The 20,427-nt window shown below is 38.3% G+C and overlaps 2 protein-coding genes across 5 annotated transcripts in view; one reads left to right on the top strand and one right to left on the bottom strand.

Moving 5' to 3' along the window:
* GRIA4 (glutamate ionotropic receptor AMPA type subunit 4) overlaps positions 1 to 4,911 on the top strand; it is a 413,519-nt gene extending 408,608 nt beyond the window's left edge. For 3 of the 4 annotated variants that reach the window (XR_002831674.1, XM_006098831.3, XM_006098833.3), the window contains one exon: positions 2,443 to 4,911. Coding sequence is in view for 2 of the 4 variants with exons in the window: in XM_006098831.3 (XP_006098893.2) it covers positions 2,443 to 2,607 (165 nt within the window). In the remaining 2 variants the exon portion in view is untranslated. The remainder of the gene's footprint in view (positions 1 to 2,442) is intronic. The other variant, XM_006098832.3, reaches the window with a different exon arrangement.
* An 8,232-nt stretch (positions 4,912 to 13,143) lies between these two features.
* Positions 13,144 to 20,427, bottom strand: part of MSANTD4 (Myb/SANT DNA binding domain containing 4 with coiled-coils) — an 8,353-nt gene continuing 1,069 nt past the window's right edge. The window contains exons 2-3 of the mRNA XM_014464415.2: positions 16,091 to 16,689; positions 13,144 to 15,745 (exon numbers count right to left, since the gene is read on the bottom strand). Coding sequence (XP_014319901.1) covers positions 15,170 to 15,745; positions 16,091 to 16,552 — 1,038 coding nt within the window. The 5' untranslated portion in view covers positions 16,553 to 16,689 and the 3' untranslated portion in view covers positions 13,144 to 15,169. The remainder of the gene's footprint in view (positions 15,746 to 16,090; positions 16,690 to 20,427) is intronic.

The raw sequence follows: 20,427 nt of genomic DNA, 5'->3' as shown, positions 1-20,427 counted from the left end.
TTGTTACACTCCCATATTAAATGGCTTTTTCCTTTCAAAAACTCTATTGGCCATAATTATGCAAATATTTGATAATTTAGATAATATTGTCCCAGAATCTCAAAAACACAACCTAAAACCTTCAATATATGGTAGGGTTCAACTTTAAAAGTGACCATCCCTCCAGGAGAATACTTACAATTAAGGTCATAACCATTAGTCACAGAAAACCAACCAGGAGCAGAACATATGGAAATTTTTAAGAAAATTTTTCAGTTTGAGCAGCCTCAGTAGGTTCACACCAAGATGAATAGAAATGACCTTTTATGGAAGAATTGAAAAATATAAATATAGGATGCTGAGAACTAAGAATGCTGAGATGTAAAGAGAAATTAAGGAGTTGACAACGATTAAGGAGTTGACAACTAATACACTTGGTTGAATCAATCTATAGAGAAGGAGAGAGTGCTCACAACTATGTGGAATCTTTCCTGCTTTGGATGTTTTCCAAAGGCAAATGAGAAGGAAAAAGAAACAAAAATAGATTTTATGGCAAAGCCTTCTGCAAAAATTCCTTCAAAAAATCACACTGCTTGCCCGGCTGGCATGGCTCAGTGGTTGAGCATTGACCTATGAACCAGGAGTTTACGGTTTGATTGCCTGTCAGGGCACATGCCCCGGTTGCGGGCTTGATTCCCAGTATGGGGTGTGCAGGAGGCAGCCAATCAATGATTCTATCTTATCGTCAATGTTTTATTTCTCTCTCACTCTCCCTTCCTTTCTGAAATAAAAAATATATACATATTTTTTAAATCACACTGCATTTATTAATTGTATATTAGTATTTCTTTTTCAAAAAAAATAAAATAAAACAAACTAAACTGCTAATTTTTAAAAAATAATTATCTATTTTACTAAATATTAAATGTTGAAAGGGAATCTGAAGAAGCAAAATCAGACTTTGGTCTTGGTTTGTTTTAATTTAATGATGATTAGGGTTTCTGTAGAGATTGTATGCTGACCTCTGATTATTAAAATAAGTATTAATTTTTTAGTTGTTCACTAAAGCAGAACTATGATAATAATCTGATTTTTATCATAAATGTGTCATTACCTAGCAATTTGACTTCAACTGATCTCCAAACCTTTTCATTATAACAGTTTTACTCCAGTTACTAATTTCATTATTTAATCAATAATTATTCAAATATTTAAATTTCATGGCAGAATAAATTCAGGATGGAATTGCCTAACAAATAAGGCTAACTTAAATTCACAATATGGAATTGAGATACAATATAAGTTATGAGAAAGTTATGATCTAAAACCATAACATGCCGAAACCGGTTTGGCTCAGTGGATAGAGCGTCGGCATGCGGACTGAAGGGTCCCGGGTTCGATTCCGGTCAAGGGCATGTACCTGGGTTGCGGGCACATCCCCAGTAGGAGATGTGCAGGAGGCGGTTGATCGATGTTTCTCTCTCATCGATGTTTCTAACTCTCTATCTCTCTCCCTTCCTCTCTGTAAAAAATCAATAAAATATATTTTAAAAAAATTAAAAAAAAATAAAACCATAACAAATTTAGGGAATATCTTGTTTAGCTTACTTTCCTCTTGAGCTAACATTAAAATTCAGCTCTAGAAAGAATTTAAAGGCAATGAATAAACAGTAAGTAGATTTACATAATCCCACCTGTATCTCCACTGTGTAATGTTACTACTTGCTACCTAATGTGACAGAGAACATGAACTTAATGAGGATTCCAGAGACCTGACCCCATAAACTCAATCTGGGAAGCTCCCCAATGATGACCATCATGATGGACTGAAAGATGCCCTGTGCAGTGTGACCCCTTTGAGCACTTACAGCTTCTTAATGAGCCTTAGCTTCCATGTGAGGCATAGAACGAACTTTATGTCACTAACTGTGCTGTTCTGGGTCATGTCTGTAACTGGTGTGAACAAATGCAAGTGTCTGTGGCTAGGTCTGTGTTCTGAACACAGGAAGACCTGTCATGAACACTCTATGTATATAGTTTGTCTAGACGATTCATCACAATTTTAAGAGTTTAATCCTTGCAAAGGACTTTACAAATCCCTGTAAAGACAAAAAGACTCAAAGAATGGCGTAAAATATAAAAGAGCTTCTAAGAAGTACTAGGGTGTAGGATGCAGCAGGTTAAAAGACGTGTCCTCCCCAGATCTGCTACACAAAACCTCCTTTGGTGATTTTTGAATGAGTTCTGGAACAGGTAGGACCACAAACTCTAGGCGGATTCATTCCTCCCCACCGCTGACCTTGTCTTTCTCCTGATAACCAGTGTTCACATGACCAAAAGAATATGGGGAAAAATGCAGATGTCTACTATTGATATCTTGGTGTGTGTTGTGTCCTCACTTGGTGAAGAAGCAGACATAGTGTAACACCCCGCCTTCTCTCTGTTTCCTTTCCATGGCCCCAGCTGACCTTTTCTGAAGCCATAAGAAACAAGGCCCGATTATCCATCACGGGGAGTGTGGGGGAAAACGGCCGCGTCCTGACGCCCGACTGCCCGAAGGCCGTCCACGCTGGAACTGCAATCAGACAGAGTTCAGGATTGGCTGTCATTGCATCGGACCTACCATAAAAACCAAAAAAATAATTGAGTGCCTTAATTAAACTGTGTTGGTGACCGACGGGAACGCAGCCCGGGGAACAGGCCCGCGCGGTCCTGGCTGACCCGACCCTTCGGCTGAGAGCGCCGGACATCAGCAGCAGCAGCAGCAGCAGCAGCGACGTGTGCATGAGCTCAGCTCGGGAACCCAAACTCCGATTTTCAATCAGGAAAACTCACCCCTTAGGTTTTCTCGGGACGTGGGTGGGGGGAGCTGGGACGGGCGTATTAACAGCAACAAATCTCACTCCAGTGGACTTAACAACTAATCAGACTTGCGAGTTAGCGCATCAACTCTGCAGCCCTTGCTCACAAAGGCCTTGGCCTTCGCAGCAAGGGATGAGATAGTTGTAGAAGTCAACCAACACGCTAACTGTCGCCCGAGCACCCATCTAATCAACCGAAGACTGTCCAGCTGAGAAAACACATCACTAAACTGTGATTAAAAAAAACAAAACATCATAAACACACATGTAAATCCTGTGAGAAAAAAAAATTAAAGGAAGTATTTACATTTACTTTGGAGAAAAATACTGAACCATGCTTGCTTTTTAAATGATGTAAATTCAGTAGAGGACAATACGATTCTTTTTTCTAACCATCTTAGGGAACAGTACATTGCAATAATTGATATAAATGCCATCACTGTAATAAACTCTAGAGACTTTTTTTTTTTTAATAAAAGTTGTTGGTCATCTTGTTTGCTGTAACCTTCACTTCGTCACACGAATCGGTACCCACAAATTGCATTTGTCTCAATACCCGGAACAGAAACAAAAGGAAGACGACGTTAACATAAAATCATCAGTCTGCAATGTAGAACCAAGACACTAGGGGTCACTCATGGTATCAATATTGTTTATACTCTTGTTCTGTGTACAAAATTGTAGTTTTTGTACCCACCAAAAAGAATAAAACAACAGACATTCTTACAATATCAACAAGGTTTTTTTTTCTCTTATCGTTATACAAGTTATTTGAGAAATTTTAAGATTGTAAAGTGTGGGCCATATTGGAAACTATAGCTAGCCCTTCTTATTTTTGCTTACTAAGCTAGCTTCTTTTACAGGTGTTTGCCTCGTCACCAGGTTAATGTCCAAGATGGAGTGTTTGAATTGGGAAATGAATCATTGTCAAAATAGCAACAAACCCTGTAATTGTGTGTTGAAATTTTACTTGACTGTATTTTGCTGCATAAAATAATGTCTCTTTGGGCTTCTCCCCCATTCTCATTATTCCATGTAAATCATTTGAAGGCACTGATAACAGTTTGTGGTAGACTACAAATGAAGACTCAGCCCTTGTTTTCAACTGAAAATTGTGAAGAAAATTATATCCATGTTTATTTACAAATTCACCTTATGTTGTGAATGGATTAACATGGATCAAAAGAAGGTTTGAATCATTTGAAATAATAAATACGTATTATAATACAGATAAACATCACAGTACTTAGAGATCACAATACTTGACAGAAAGCACAAGTTAGGATTATTTTGGAAGTCTGGCTTTGGGGGATAAGTTGAGTTTTCATAGGTGGAGAAGGTGCTAAAAGCCTTAGGGATGAACAGTGCCCCAAAGCTGTGCATGGCAATGGCTTGTTTAAGGACTGGATGCAACTGAATGGACTGAAGAGAATACAGGGGTGATATCCTGGAAAATAACGTTGGAAAATGTAAAGGATTGATTATCTTGCCTCAGCGCTCAAGACCTATCCCCCTTCCAATCTCTGTGCTGCAGTAAGAGCAATTGGTAAAAGTTCAAATTTGTTAACAACACACACACACACAGTTCCCTCAGGAAAAATTCCAAGCTCTTGAGCAGAGCAAATGAGGCCCTTTATGACCTGGTCCTTATGTATCTTTTCATGACTTCTCTCATCCCTACCCAACCTCTCCTTGCTGCAAATGAACCTCAAAAGCAGCACATGGGACACTGTATTTACTACTTCTTCAGTCTATAACTCTTTCCTATCTCCTCTCTTCCTGACTAACTTGTACTCACCCTTCAATACTCGAATTTTACCTGCCCTGGGAAGATTTCCATCCACCATCCCCTGCCTACGAGACTGAGTTAGGTGCCCTTTTAATGTTTTCTTCCCATCAATGCACTTACCATACTGCATTGTAATTGCCTGTGTACTTGTCTGTATAACTACTAGACTGTAAGCTCCTTGAGGGCAGGGACTGTGTCTATCTTGTTCACAGTTGTATCCCCAGCACCCAGCACAGTGCCTGGCATATTGTAGGTGCTTAATAAAATATTTGTTGAATGAATTAATTGAATTGAATCTGATTAAGTGGAAACAGAAAAATACTTTTCCTCATTAACACTCCCTAGAGTGTGTATTAAGTATTTGATGAGTCAAAATGAAGGCTGACGGCTGATTTCATGACCTTATCTACCTCCCTGGACGGAGTAGTCATGAAGAAAGAAAAAGAGAGACAGACAGAGAGAGAGGAAAGAAGGAAGAAAGAAAGGGAGGAAGGAAGGAAGGAAAGGAAGGAAGGAAGGAAGGAAGGAAGGAAGGAAGGAAGGAAGGAAGGAAGGAAGGAAGGAAGGAAAGGAGGAAGGAAGGAAGGAAGGAAGGAAGGAAAGGAGGAAGGAAGGAAGGAAGGAAGGAAGGAAGGAAGGAAGGAAGGAAGGAAGGGAGGAAGGAAGGAAGGAAGGAAGGAAGGAAGGAAGGGAGGTGATGAATTTTCTAATCCAATGAGAAGGTATTCCATGTAATTGTACCTAACTGTGAGAATTTGTTCAGCTAGAAAGATTGTCACAGGCAATTAAATAACCTAAAACAGGGTTTTGCTTTGGTTTTTAGTCATACCTCTAAAGATATCTTCCAGTTAAATCTGAGTGAATTAGTGATGTAAAGTTAAGAAGTTACATTTCTTTTTTAAATATGTTTTTATTGATCTCAGAGAGGAAGGGAGAGGGAGAGAGAGATAGAAACATCAATGATGAGAATCATTGATCGGCTGCCTCCTGCATAACCCCTATTGGGGATTGAGCCCACACCCCAGGCATGTGCCCTTGACCGGAATCGAACCCGGGACCCTTCAGTCCCCAGGCCGACTCTCTGTCCACTGAGCCAAACTGGCTAGGGCAAGAAGTTACATTTCTTATAGTTTTATTTCTATATTAGTTACAGTAGTATATGCTTAATTTTCTATATTTCTTATAAAACAATTTTGGTGAAAACAAAATTTAAATTTGACTTTACTAAAAAAAAGATATCTATCTGGACTCGACTCCAATCTGAGGAAATGCTACAAAGCTAGGAAATGTAACTTTAAAACATTTATGTTTAAGTTAAAAACATTTAAGTTAAAACATTTAGTTCCATAAAGAGCTCAATTGCTAAGCAAACAAGATTACCATCTAGTGCAGAATTTCCTGATGTACCCGGCAAAGCCAATTTTGAACTATATCAGCTAATTAAAAGCATATAATGATCACATTTTAAGATATAAAGAGTCTTCAGGAGAACCATTTTGCCTCACTCAATTCAATAGCTACTAATTGAAAGTGCCAGCCACACTGTTCTTGCACTTGCTTTGGTGTTGGTTCTGGCTACTCCTTGGTCTCCATACCTGTCAACTGATTCCATTTCCCTAAAGCATAGCAGATAGTAGGTGTTCAATGTATATTTGTCAATGCATAAACACAACTTTATATATTGCCAGTATCAATGAAAAAATGTTCTAATAATTTTTCCAGAGAACAGAATAATGCTAATAGGAATAAGAATAAATTAAAGTAACATCCAGGGGAGTTTCTGAAAAGACAAATCAAAATTGTGCAGATTCATTTTCCTTATTAATATAATGCTGCATCAAAAGTGTACCTTTTCATGCACACTCATTAAAAGGTTTTCATTTCAGATAATCCAGCGGGCTAGAGTACTTAGCATTTGTAAAACCAAATGCAAATGTGATAGGTGGTGTGTTTATATATTTTCTAAACAGCTAGTCTTTTCAAAAAAGAACTATTTTCTTTAAGAAAAGGTTTTGATAAATTATTATAGAAAAGAGATGAGATTTGGAAATTGTATCTCAAAAAACAACAGGGAACTAAGTTATTTTCCATAAACTAGAAACAACCTACTTATTTGTTTATCTTGCTTTGATTAATTTAATTTTCTTTGGGGGGAAAAGTGGGCAGAGGAATGAGGAAAATTTAAAGTTAAGGGGAATGGTAACATTAAGAAAGCAGAAAGCTGGGGAAAGGGCCATAGGTTTCCCTTATGTGGCCAAAAGAATTTATAAGAACAGGGATGTTTAACGTACGATTTCCATTGTTAGGTGTGTAATGTTTGATGTATCCCTCTTCCCAGGGCCTGCATACCTCTGGGCTAAATTTTGCTACATGCCACAAACTGGTATTTGTGGTTGGATAAAAGCAGGGAATCAAAGCAAAAATTTTAAGTCCCATGTTTATGTTGACACTGAGCCAGCAATAACCTCAATAATATGTCTCCTTCTCGCAGAAATCTAGATTGGGACTTGTCCTTCCACATGGCAAAAAAAAAAAAAAAAGATTGATTTGACTTTTTTCTAGATCTGAAGCTGATGATAGGTTAAAAGGATATCCAGAATACATAACTGCTTTTAGCCACCTGTACTGATTGCAAAGTGTTCCAACAAGAAAATAAGCATAAAACATGTCATTATTTAATAACATATAAGATCATCAAGTAAATATTCTATTAAATTATAATGCCTAAATTATAATGCTTGAGTGAAGGGGTTATTTAGGAGTTTGTAATCTCGTAATTTAAAAAAACACAGTCTGTTTAAGTAGCAGATTACTGTGATTGCTTCCTCAGATTTCCTACATTTCACCAACACCCCTTGAAGTCCTAAATATTTAGGAATGACTGAAAACTGTGTCAGTAGAAAGTTATTTCTGACGTTGAATGGGCCTGTAGTCATTGGCAATCAATGACTCAATGTACGATTGAGTGAACTGACTGACCTCATGAATAAAGGAATGAGTGAATAAAGACCCTCTAAAGAAGTTAGTGAACCCGCCTGGTTGATAGTACGTCTTCAATAAATATTTGTAAAATGAATTTTAAAAATAAAATAAAAAATAAAGAAGTTAGTGATCATTGCCTACATAGAAACTTCTGCCAGCTCTTTGAGCTAATTCCCTGCATAAATGTGAATGCTTTCAATGTTGTTGTTTTTTAAAAGAAGGTATTTGGAACAATTTAGGTCATATCTGCCTCCATCTAGAGATTTACCTAATCTCCCTTCAGCCACCTAAAACTGTTGCTGTGTCAAACTTATAAAATGTGGGAATTGATTAATTCCATCCACCTGAGACTTCCTCAGAGCCACAGTGCCCAACAATATTCTGTGTTTAACTCTATGCATAACAAAGACTGCCAGCATCATTAATCTAAGGTCACCACAGAACAGGCCAGATCTTCTGAATCTTTGGGCCTCAGACCTGCACAAGAATTTTTGACACTTTGACTTGAGTGTCACTTGAAACTTTGAACTCTTTAGGCCTCCATCCATATCATTGTTGGTCACAGCCTCACGTTGAAATCATCCTAATAATCTCTCTCTCTCATCCCGCTTTCTCCTCCCAATATTTTTCTGCTCTTCTTATCTTTCTCCAATTATCTTCCCACTGCTTCCCTCTGTCCCTGACCTTGCCACCATTCTTCTTACTGACTTCAATATAAAGTAAGGACATTTCCAACATCCTCAACCACTCCCCAGAGCCTTGTCCAATCTCCAGATGACATCACTCTTCCTGATTATATCAGTTCATATAGTATAAATTTAGAAAGAAAAGGAGTGGCATTCCTTACAATTACATCTTTGCCCCATGAATAAAAAACCCTCCTCTTTGTAAGCACGCTGTAAAAATGAACTGCCTACTTGTCCATTTGGTTTTCTGACTTCTGTCTCGTTGCTTTATATTTGTAAAGGACTATGGCATTTCGCTAATTTTTTCTTTACACCCTAAGTTTTATCACCTTCAGCGACTTCAAGGTCTCTGATGCTGTATTTAAGCCCTAGTCCTGCAGTTCCTTGATTCCCATTGATCTTAGTCCCTATCTTATTAAGTCACTCAGACCAGTAAACATGTAGCAGGCCATATTATTATTTACCTTGCTATCTTACTCCAGATGATGACTGAATTCTATCCTTCCTTTCTTACCCTAATCATTGAAAAGAGTGGCCTTTAATCCCTTATTTAACCCCTCTATTTTGTTCCATCACTTCACCAAAATGTCCTTCCCAAAGTCACCATCAACACCTTGCAGCCATATGAACTAAACATTCTCAATATGGAACTAAGCCAATTAATCTTTTCATTCTTTAGTTTTTCCCCTAAGCCTGTTTCTTCCTTCTCAGTCTACTTTATGTTCCTCTTTTTCTTCAACCAAAACTTACGTGTTGATATTACTCAGGATTACCTTGTGCCCCTTTCTATTCTCATAGGACCTATTTCACCTGGTTGATTTCACCATTATTAAATGTCTGCAATCACCTATATACATTATTAACTCAAAAATATCTAACTTCTGCCCTGACTGGTTTGGCTCAGTGGATAGAACATCGGCCTGCGGACTGAAAGGTCTCAGGTTCGATTCTGGTCAAGGGCATGTACCTTGGTTGCAGGCAAATCCCCAGTTGGGGGTGTGCAGGAAGCAGCTGATCGATGTTTCTCTCTCATTGATGTTTCTAACTCTCTATCCCTCTCCCTTCCTTTCTGTAAAAAATCAATAAAATATATTTAAAAATCTAACTTCTAATCTAGTCCCATATATTCAATTTCCTACTGGTCATCTCTTTTTTTTTTACTTCTCAATTGCCACATGTCAAATTCCTCATTTTTCACTCTACATCTCTACCTCTTCTTGTATTTCATGTCTCAGTGACTGGCACAACCATTTATCCAATTTCCCAAATTAGAAACATGAAAATCATTCTAAAACCCCTCTTCTTCATTATTCTCACATCCAATGAATCAACAACTTAAATTTCTTTTATCTCCCAAATATTTCTTTACTCTATTCCATGCTCTTCATCCATATTATGACTGATTTAAGTCAATGGCTCATAATTCCTCAATGTTGTCATAATTGTCTAATAGGTCTTGCTCCTTGCCTCACATATCCCCCTTTAGTCCATTTTCTACATATCTGCCAGAGTGATTATCCTAAAATACAAATAACTCTCCTGAGTCAGTATATAAATAGTAATTGAAGCCACTGGAACTGCTGAGCATCTAGGTAAAAAGTAGAGATCTATAGTTTCCAGTGTGCATGAGAATCACCTGAAGAACCTATTTAAAACATAGATTATTGGGCCCCATCCCAGTTTCTGATTAAGTAAGTGTGATGGTTGTTTTGGGTTAACTTGGTTAAGAGTTTAGGAACCTCATAGTTCAGAAGTCTGACATCAAGGTGTCAGCAAGGTTACTTCCTTCTAGAAGCTGAAGGATAATCTGTTCCATGCCTCTCTCCTACCTTCTGGTCATCACTAGCAAGGGCATTCCTTTGATTACAATTGCATCACTCCAATCTGCATCTATCTCCACAAATTCTCCCCTGTGTGCCATTCCCATATCTAAATCTCTCCCTCTCATGAAGACACTAGTCATTGGATTGAGGGTCCACACTGATCCAGTAAGACCTTGATGACATCCATAAATACTACTTCCAACTAACATTACACTCAAGTACCTACCATTGGAACTTCAACATATCTTTTTAGAACAGAGTTCAACCCACAGCACATGGTTTTGGAGAATGGAGGAGGACAGACTAAAGAGCCACAATAAGGTTGGCAGGCAACTTTATGTTCCTCTTTTTCTTCAACCAAAGATGGGACAGAGAATTTAGAATAAAGCCGATCTGCATGGGTATGTGAGTGAAATGGTGATCATGGAATTTGAGGTGGGGGGAAAAAAAAGTTATGAAAAGACAAACTGTAAGGGGAGTTGGACTTCAAGTCCTGAGGATGACAAACACTAGCAACAAGTTGGGAAGCTTGGGGATTACAGTCCCTGAGTTGGTGTTTGAATTTGTCATTATAGAGAGAGGTGGCTTGGTCAAGACTACTGAGACACAGTGTTTGAGATGGAAGTGGAAGGGGTGAAAGGGGTGATGAGTACACAGAACTAAGTGGCCAAAGCTTTTAAGGACTCTTCACTTGGACACCAAAATTCTCTGGGAACTTCCTAGGATTACCAATGGTAGAGATGAGTCAATGAATGTGACCAAGAACAGTAATGAAAAGAATGCAATGATTTTGGGTGTTCACTTCAAAGGCGCAAGAGTGATTTTTGTTTTTCCAATTTTTTATTGATAGTATTACAGATATATTATCTCCTATTCCCTCCCCCCCCCCAGCCTATTTACCCCCACCCGCCAGGTCTTCACTACCCTATTGCCCATATCCATGGGCTATGCATATAAGTATACAAGTTATTTGGTTTATCTCTTCTTATCCTCTCAACCCCACATCGAGGTATGTCAGTCTGTTCCATGCCTGCAAGGATTTTTTGTTTGCCTTTTTTTTTTTTTTTTAATAAAGGAATGAAGGAGCAATGATTTAGAAATGGCATAGGAAGCAGAGAACCTAAAGCCAACAACTGATTCTGGGTCTCATAGGAGGGCACCAGAGTACATAGCTAATATATTTGAATTAAAATCCTTGTCACTCTTTTTATTTGTAGAATCATCAAGAGAAACATTAGATCTGGGTCAGAATGCAGATCATGTTTAATGGGAAAGAGAATCCTCCAAATGGTAGTTACCTCCGGGAATGCAAGGCTATGCCAAGTCCACTTCTGGGTCAAGTGCCAACAGCACAGCCAATGGTAGTCACAGGATACACACATGGCCAGGGCCCATACCTATGGTCTAGGACAGGGGTGGGCAACCCCTGGCACGCGTGCCAAACATGGCACGCCAGTAACTTTCGCTGGCATGCGAAACCCTCTCTTATAATCTTCCATTTACAATTATTTTCTTAATATCAACTTCTTTATTTTTCAGATAAATTCAGTGTAGGTGCATCTTAGATAAATAATTTTACATAACAAGTTATCTTAAAGACCACAGACATGGATTGATGGGAGGGGGGAAGAGCAATTTCTATGCCTCTACCTTAACTCTCCCTGCCTTCCTAGATCTGACCAGTGTTTTGGTTTCATCCACATATGCTTGTGAATCTTTGTTCTCAGTGATGAATTTTGTTAAGTCTCATAATAGGAGTAGCCTGACGGATGAAAATAGTAGCTCGTGCATATCTCTGAAGGTCACGAAATATAAACCTGATGTAAAATCTGTCATCAGTGATGCAGCAGAAAAAGTCCCACTGATAATATCAAACGGAGTCATAAAGTTTTCTGTCGGACTATCAGTGTACATGTATACATTAAAAAATAAATGTATTTTTCATCATCATATACTGTGTTTTTGTCGCTCGAATGAATTTATTTCTTCAAGGTCCTTCACATATGTACATCTTAAGAGATATCAAGTAGGCGTAACATGTTCTCAAAAAATTAGGGTTGGCACGCAGAATAATTTTGAGTCAGAGATTTTGCTGGTTTTGGCATGCACTCACAAAAAGGTTGCAAACCCCTAGTCTAGGAGCAGTGTTCAGACAAGTGGGGAATGAGACATAAGCTGAGCAGACTGATGTTGACTTTAACATTTTAATTCAAGTTCCCTATGGAGACTTTGGAAGACATAACAATACCAATTTTATATGATAAAAGATTCCAATTCTATTCAGCAAAATTCATTTTCATATTTTTAAATTATGGTAGAGAATGGTAGAAATGGTCAAGTCCCTGGATCCGAAAAAGCTTTGCTCTGCTGATTGCCACACGAGGATAAAAAATGGAAAGGTCAAGGAAAGCAACATGATCAAAGAAAAATTAATGTACTATTTGGAAAGCAGCTTCACAAACATTTAATCATGTTGGTACGAGAAAATCTTAAAGTAGGCAAAGAACATTTGAGGACTTTCTACAGAAGGGAATGGGAGACTCATTTTAGGTAGAACACATTTGCAATATCACTAAGTTGCTCTCAAGTTTTAAACTGCATTTTCATATACTAATGCTATTATTCCACACATGGTGAGAGTCGAGCATGGCATATGTTCGATGTAATAGAGACTAGAACAATGAGGCTCAGAGACAACTCCTGTCCACATCACCGGGCAGGTAAAGTGGAGCTGGGACTGGACCCCCGATCTTTCCAGTGCTCTGCTCCTCTTCCACTTCATGCCGTTTATTCTCAGGACATGGTAAAAGCAGTATTTGGGGGAAATCTATTCTGGAAGTGTCATACAGGGGGATTAGGAAGGAAGGAGCTGAGACAGGAGGCTGCTGCAATACAGGTTGCAAATGCCACAGGTGAGGTTTGAGGAGGTTGATCAAAAGCATCAGAAGACAAGACAGGACTTGATCAACCACCTGGGTAGAACGAGGAAGGCAAAAAAAACTATAAAGCAGAGACAAAGCAGGTATCATTAAGCCCATTTTATAGAGGAGGAAATCAAATCACAGACAAGTTGAATGACTTTCACAAGTAGTATGTGGCAAAGCTACAACACATAACTACACCTCCAAACTTTCACTACAACTTCTCCATAGAGCTCTTACACTAAAATCTTGGGTCAGGATTAATGTCATTTTTCAATACTTAATTAATTAAACTGATGAGGCACTGTTTCTTATAAAAGGAGGCATAAGATGACTTAGCTGAAGGGTTGTTCTGAGGAGTAAATAATGTATGAAAAGCAGGAAGCATAGTGCCCAACACAAATGTTAGGTCCCCTGCCCCCATTCACCATAAGGTTCTCTTCCAAGCTGGATAACCTCAACCCTCATAGCCTCACATGAAATGATGAGCTTCCGGAGAGTTAGTATAGGCAAATTTTATTTCTAGAGTAGAAGCATTTATTTCAGTTATAGAAAAATAACACTATGTCAAGTCAAGGTAACTAAGCAGAAGTCTATTTTTCCTTGTGTACCCATACTCCGATATCACATGTGGTTTCAAGACATTCTTAAATTAACAAGGAACAAACGCAGAATCAAGATATCTGTCAACAAAAGGGATATATATATTAAAGCTACACATCAGCCCTGGAAATCAGAAAATACAAAGTGATCTCGTGCAGTGATTCTCAACTTTGGCGTGTATTAGAATCACCTGGCTTGTGGAAAAAGGACTTCAGGGGGCTGAAAGCAAATCACCAGGTTAAGCAAAAGCCCTTGGTCTCAGAACAAATACCAGACTTAAGGGACTGAAGATATAAACTTTGTTCCTCAGGAAGGAGCAAAGACAAAACACACTACAATATATGAGATCAGCCCTTCATTCAGTGTGTGACTTCTCTGAGCCTCAATTAAGGAATATTAGGTACTACCCTCAAGAACTGTTCTACAGTTTAGGTCAGACAGTGCTTCCCTAATTCATAACACACAGCTACTACTATCATTATTTCATCATCATCATCATGATTCAGAGGACATTCTCTCCCACCCCTACACCCAAATAACTATTATTTATTTTAAAAGTCAAATAACCACTCACTGAGTTCAAGCTCATGGACTACTGGTACCGTTTTTACATTGGTATCATTTTTACTAGCTTCAACCATTCACTTACTTTAAGACTTCAGTACATGGTTGAAATGACAATTTTACAATGGAAATGGATTCAAAGAAGAAAGGGAACTAAAGCTTAAAAAGTGTGTGTTGCTTCTAAAGCACCAATAGTTAGATGAATGAACTGCTTTTCAAAGTAACTCATTTTGGACAATCACTGATGTTCCCTGTATTGTTTCTGAATCGGGTTATTTATAGATGGAAACATGGAAATAAAATATCTATACTTTTCATCACTTCCTAAATGCTATATACTACACAGTTATGTTTCATAGTTACTAGTAAAGTTTGTTGGCCATGTAAGTAACTACCCACACAAATATCTGAGGTTTAATATTCTGAAACTATAAAACAAGCCACAGAGGTGCAGTCAGACTGGGATAGGGCTTCTCCCGTCAGTAATACTGACATTTCTGTTGGACAATTCTTTTTGTGGTGGGTTATCGAGCGCACTGCCAGACGTAGGCATCCCTGGCCTCTACCCACGACATGCCAACACAACGCCCCACGTCCCAGTTCTGACAACCAAAAATTGCCAAACATCCACTGGGGGCAAAAATCATCCCCAGCTGAGAATCACTGAGCTAGAATTTTACAGACATGACTAAACTGAGTGCACAGATTACACACACTATGTAATGTCACTACTTCACAGAGTACAGCGCAATAGCTCCTGCTATGCCGTCTATGCTAGGGCACATAATTTTTATATAATACACTATTAAGCATACAGTTACCCACATACAACTATCTTTTTCCTATTGAAAGAATGACATTAAACGGGGAAAAACAGCTAATCCTGCGACCATTTTCATATCACCTGATACAGAGAAAAACCTACGGTTTACAAACACTTGCTGGTGGAGACCTAGAGAAATCACTGCAAGTGTCCTTCCTTCTGAATTCGGAGTCTCTCTTTCTCTACTTGTAAGCGCTCCTTTTCAATTTGCAGCTTCTCTGATTCAAATTTCAAAAACTGCAGCCTATCTTTTTCCAGTTGCAAGCGTTCTCTCTCGAGTTTTAACTTCTCTGTTTCTATGTCCTGTGGTTGAAGTATGGGCTTTTCTCCTTGACCGAGTTCATTTTCCAAAGACGGTTTCTCGGCGTTGACTATCTGTAGCCTGAGCTTCTCTCTCTCGATCTGCAGCCGCTCCTTCGCCAGCTGCAGCCGCTCGTGCTCCATGTCTAAGTGCCGCAGCCGCTCTTTCTCGATCTGCAGGCGCTCCTTTTCGACCTGCAGTCTTTCGGCCTCGATATCCAGCCGTCGCTTTTCCAACTCCAGCTTCTGTTTCTCTATGTTTACAAGCAAATGGGGCTCGTCATAAGCAGATCTAGATGGTGTTGAGTTTAGAGTAAAAAACTCATCGATGTGAGGGAAGTCAGGAAGTTCATTTTCCCTCCGGGAATCTGGTATGACCGATGACAGTATTTCCTCCTCCTCCTCCATCTCAAACTAAAAGAAAAAAGCAATTTTCAGTATTATTTCTATCTCATGATTGTTGTCTAAATATTTCTTAAAATCTTTTTGTATTGATTGAGGACATAAAACCATTTACTTTGCATTCTGAATAATTTTGCAATGAGTTAGCAGATGTCACTAACAGATAATTGAGAGAAGTATATTTAGGTCAGAAGAAAGAGATTAATGATATAAAGAAAAGAAAATGGAATGAGTTTATATTCTATTTTGAAGTTAGCTTGAACATCTGAGAGCTTAACTGCTCCTGGACTATAATGAACTCACACATCACAGCTGAAGAAATTAAATGAATAAAAGGGCTCACAGGCTAATACTTACCTCAGGACTCTGGGGATCTCTTTCTTCCTCTTCCACTTTGACCTCAGTTAAGGATCCACCTGCATCCCTGAAATCTGCCACATTCTGCCAATCAAAATTTGCTTCGTTTCGGAATCCAATCTTTTCATCTATCTCTTCAGTAAGAGAGTCATCTAAATCAGATGAAGGAAGGGGAAACCCAGAACCAACCAGCTTAATGTTCGCTTTCATCCTCTTTCTCTTCATAAGTGCGCGCCAGTCGAGGTACCTCCTTTTCACTTCGGTCCCTGTCCTCTGTTCTCCTTCTCCCACGGCATTCACACACTGTGCGATCTCCTCCCAAGCCATGCGCTTCATCACGTTAATTGTTGTGTTGAGTTGCTTGGAAAAAATGACTTCTTTCCTTTTTGTAATTTCTTTCAAAAGAGTCTGAGTTTCTTGAACACTAAAGTTGCTTTTCCTTTTCCTTTTCAACTGCTTCATATTTCTAACTTAAATGAAGTGTTTAATGTAAGAGAAGATAGGATTAGAATTTTAGGAATGCTACAAAGTACAAAAATCAAGGTACTTCCTTTAAATCAGTTTCTGTTCCATAGCAGCAAAGGCAGGCTGGATAATTCCTAGAGAAAAAAAGCAAAATCAATCAACCTGTAACTTCTGCAATGTACTTCAACCCAATCAGCTATATACATTTTTTTTTAAACCCTCTTAATATGGCTCAAAACTGCCTACATTTACTTCTGCCCTGCCAGTACCATCTTCTCACCTGGGCTTCTGTAATGATTCCTAACTAATTGGTAATATTCACTCTTGATCTACTTCCTACTTCTCCAGCTCCTTCTCCCCAATCCATCCTCTCGAGTCCAACTACACGGGCCTTCTTTTAGTCACCCTTTCTCATGCAACTCTTTCCCTGTTCAGGGCATGTGTGCACACTGTTCGCCCTGCCTAGGAAATGGACCGCTCTCTTCTTGGCCTACTAGTTCCTCCTCATGCTGCAGCTCCCGGACTAGACATCTGTTCCTCAGTGAAACTTTCCCTGGCAAGTCAAATCGCTCTAACAAAAGCTATGACTACACACCTTCCTTCCTTCCTTGTCTTCGCTAAACGTCACATTTGTGTTAATATGTAGCCAAGAGTCTCTCCCCATTTCACTAGAAGTTTCGTGAGGGTGGCAAGGTTCTGCTCACCATCACCTTCCCTGAGTCTCACAGAGTTTCTGGCACACGGCAGACATAGCATAATTTTTTAATGAATGAATGAGCCAATTTGTCAAAATGACCACACTAGTCTGAGATATCAAAAAGAAAAAATTCAGACTGTAGAATAATTTTAGAGGAACACTAAAAGGCTGGCTAAAAAATCCATAAAATTCAGAAACAACTATAGACAATGTAATTTAATCAGAAATGACAACTACTTTTATTTTACTATTTCTCAAATGAAAACTCATTTTTAGGTTTTACTTCAAATTCACTCATTGATTACTGTGACAGAGCTGACTTTTCCTTCCTCACAAAGAGGTTGGGATGAGAATGCTAAGGCCCTTCCAGCTCTATCGTCATGTGATCATAAACATTTCCTACCAACATGAAAAAAAACACACCAAATACCCACTAAGTTAATCCCACCACAGCATGGAATGTGCAATACCAGCATTTCTATTTATGAACTAAAATTCAGAAGTTACATAATTTGTTCACTACACAGACAGTTACATACAATTATATCCTGATTCCTTTAGGTTACATCTCCTTCCACTTGATTAGCAGCAGCTTGTGATCCCTAAATCTTAGAAATGCATTGCTAAGTTTTGAGATTCAACTATTTTAGTAGATTTTCAAGAAGAGTAGATTCTAATATATGTGGAAGGTTCTGATAAGTTCTGTATATAGGCAGAAAAACACTTCAAAGCTTCAACAAGGTAGGTTTCACTCTACCATGGCTTCTTCTCTTAAATACTTTAGTATCGGCCAATTTAAAATTCTTATTAATGTAAAAAATATTTCTCTAGTATTGGCAATTCAAATAATATCTCCTACTGAAGCAAAATATAACAATTGATTAAGGCTAACTAAAGTTAATTGAAAAGTACACACATATATTTTATCATTGTTTGAGTCTTTTCTGTTTAGGACTTAAAAATGAATGCAAATTCCTTATTTCTAAACTCAAATAAAAAGGTATTTTTATTACAATTTCACTGAACTTTTACACAATGTTTCCTTTTCAGGTTCCAGTAATCTTTGTTTAACTGACTCTATGTATGTAATAACATCACCAAAAAGATGCCCATCACTATCCTTTTGTTTCCAATTACTCATGTGGCATAATTATATAAACTGCCACTTGCTGCTGAAATGGAGGAGAGAGAACTAAAATTTCAAAAGAGCAGAAAATGAACTCTCAAAAAATCATTGTCAATTTCACACTCCTATAAAAAGGACAAAGCATTTAAAAACAAAAAAGATTGCAAGCAAATCAATTCTAATGTAGACTTCCAGCCCAGCCGGTGTGGCTCACTGGTTGAGCATCCACCTATGAACCAGGAGGTCACTGTTTGATTTCCAGTCAGGGCACATGCCTGGGCTCCATCCCCAGGAGGGGGCATGCAGGAGGCAGCCAATCGATGTTTCTCTCTCTCATTGATGTTTCTATCTTTCTATACTTCTTCCTTCCTGGCTCTTTAAAAATCAATTTAGCCTGGCTGGCGTGGTTCAGTGGTTGAGCACTGACCTATGAACCAGGTGGTCACGGGTTTGATTCCCAGTCGCGGCACATGCCTGGGTTGCGGGCTTAATCCCCTGTAGGAGTGCAGGAGGCAGCCAATCAATGGTTCTCTCTTATCATTGATGTTTCTCTCTTCCCTCCCTTCCTTTCTGAAATCAATAAAAATATATGTATTTTTAAAAATCAATTTAAAAAAAACATTTCAATTTTAAAAAAAGAAACAAGTAAAAATTATTATTTTATTTAACCTTATATAGCAAACTACTATCATTTAAATAATCAATATAAAAAGTAATGCAGATATTTTACTTTTTCATTGTTTTCAAAATCCAATGGGTATTTTACACTACATTTTACAGTGCAATTTGGACTAACCACACAGATTTATGTGGCTATTGGCTACTGTATTAAACAGCACAGTTCTAGCGTTCATGATCCCTGCCTCAGGACTATCATAATGCATTCCTTTAGCCCGTCCTCCCAACTCTCAGGGTCTCTGCTCTATTGTCTGGCTAATGACTACTTATCCTCAGCCCTTGGCTTAAATGTCTGTTCAAGATGCCTTCACTTTCATCTAGCTCTAACGTCTTTGCTACATGCTTCCACTACCAAGCTGTATTATAATCATTTATTTTACATTAGAAGCAATAAGGGATCACAGAAGACTATAGTACTCCAGCTATTAATTTATAATCTTATAAAACATTGTACATAAAAAATTTACATGAAAAATTATAATGAAGACTACAAACTGGAAGTTGTGATGTGAATACAGACTACCTAGGCTTGTATGTTAATTCTACCATCTACTAGCTCTGTGTTCTTAAGCAAATTACTTAACCTTTTAAACTTATTTCCTCATCTATAAAAGAGTGAATTAATACGCATGATGTTTTGATGATTAAAAGAGATAATCCAACTAAGAATCTTACAATGCCTAAGATATAGTAAGCCCTCAACAAATACCATCTATTAGCCATTTCCTAGTACAGTGTCTGGATACAGTAAGCAAATATTTCGTTACTGGATGAATGCGAATACAGTGGGGCCTTGACTTACAATTTGGCAGCATTGTTACTCGCATGTCCTATCTTTTCCCAACGATTTGTAGCTCCAATCCTCTATCTTACAAAACGGTATCCCCTTTGTCCCTAACTGTTCTACGTTAAACGGATGGACTATTTCACTGACCAAATGCACTTTAACACACATATTTAACTTCACTGAAATTGACATTAGTATCTTGGATTTCTGGTCAGTCATGGCTTAGCTGTATAAAATCCTTTGACATCTTCTGATTAACGGTAGAAAGCACCTGAAGTTTAAATTTGGTAGCTATGCTTGCAGGGATAGAAACTAACCAACAAACCTTTATTTCCATCACTGTGGTTTGTTTGGTTTTTTTCCTATCCTCTCCTTTACATTTTGGTATTCGTGTAACAGAGCTCGGGTTTTCTCTCATCCATCATCCAATTCTTTTTATTGAGCTCCTACTATGTGCCAGGCACATATTCTTGGTTCTGGGTATATAATGCCTCATAAAATGTGAAAAGATGCCATTTTAGATGTCAAACGCTATCCCTTTTAAATTGGTGGCCTTTCCTATCTTTACAGAAGGGAAATCAGTA

This window comes from Myotis lucifugus, unplaced genomic scaffold, assembly GCF_000147115.1.
Source record: "Myotis lucifugus unplaced genomic scaffold, Myoluc2.0 scaffold_248, whole genome shotgun sequence".
Classification (NCBI taxonomy): Eukaryota; Metazoa; Chordata; class Mammalia; order Chiroptera; family Vespertilionidae; genus Myotis; species Myotis lucifugus.
The sequence above is the reverse complement of the archived record's forward strand: the minus strand, read 5'-3'. Positions and strand labels throughout refer to the sequence as shown.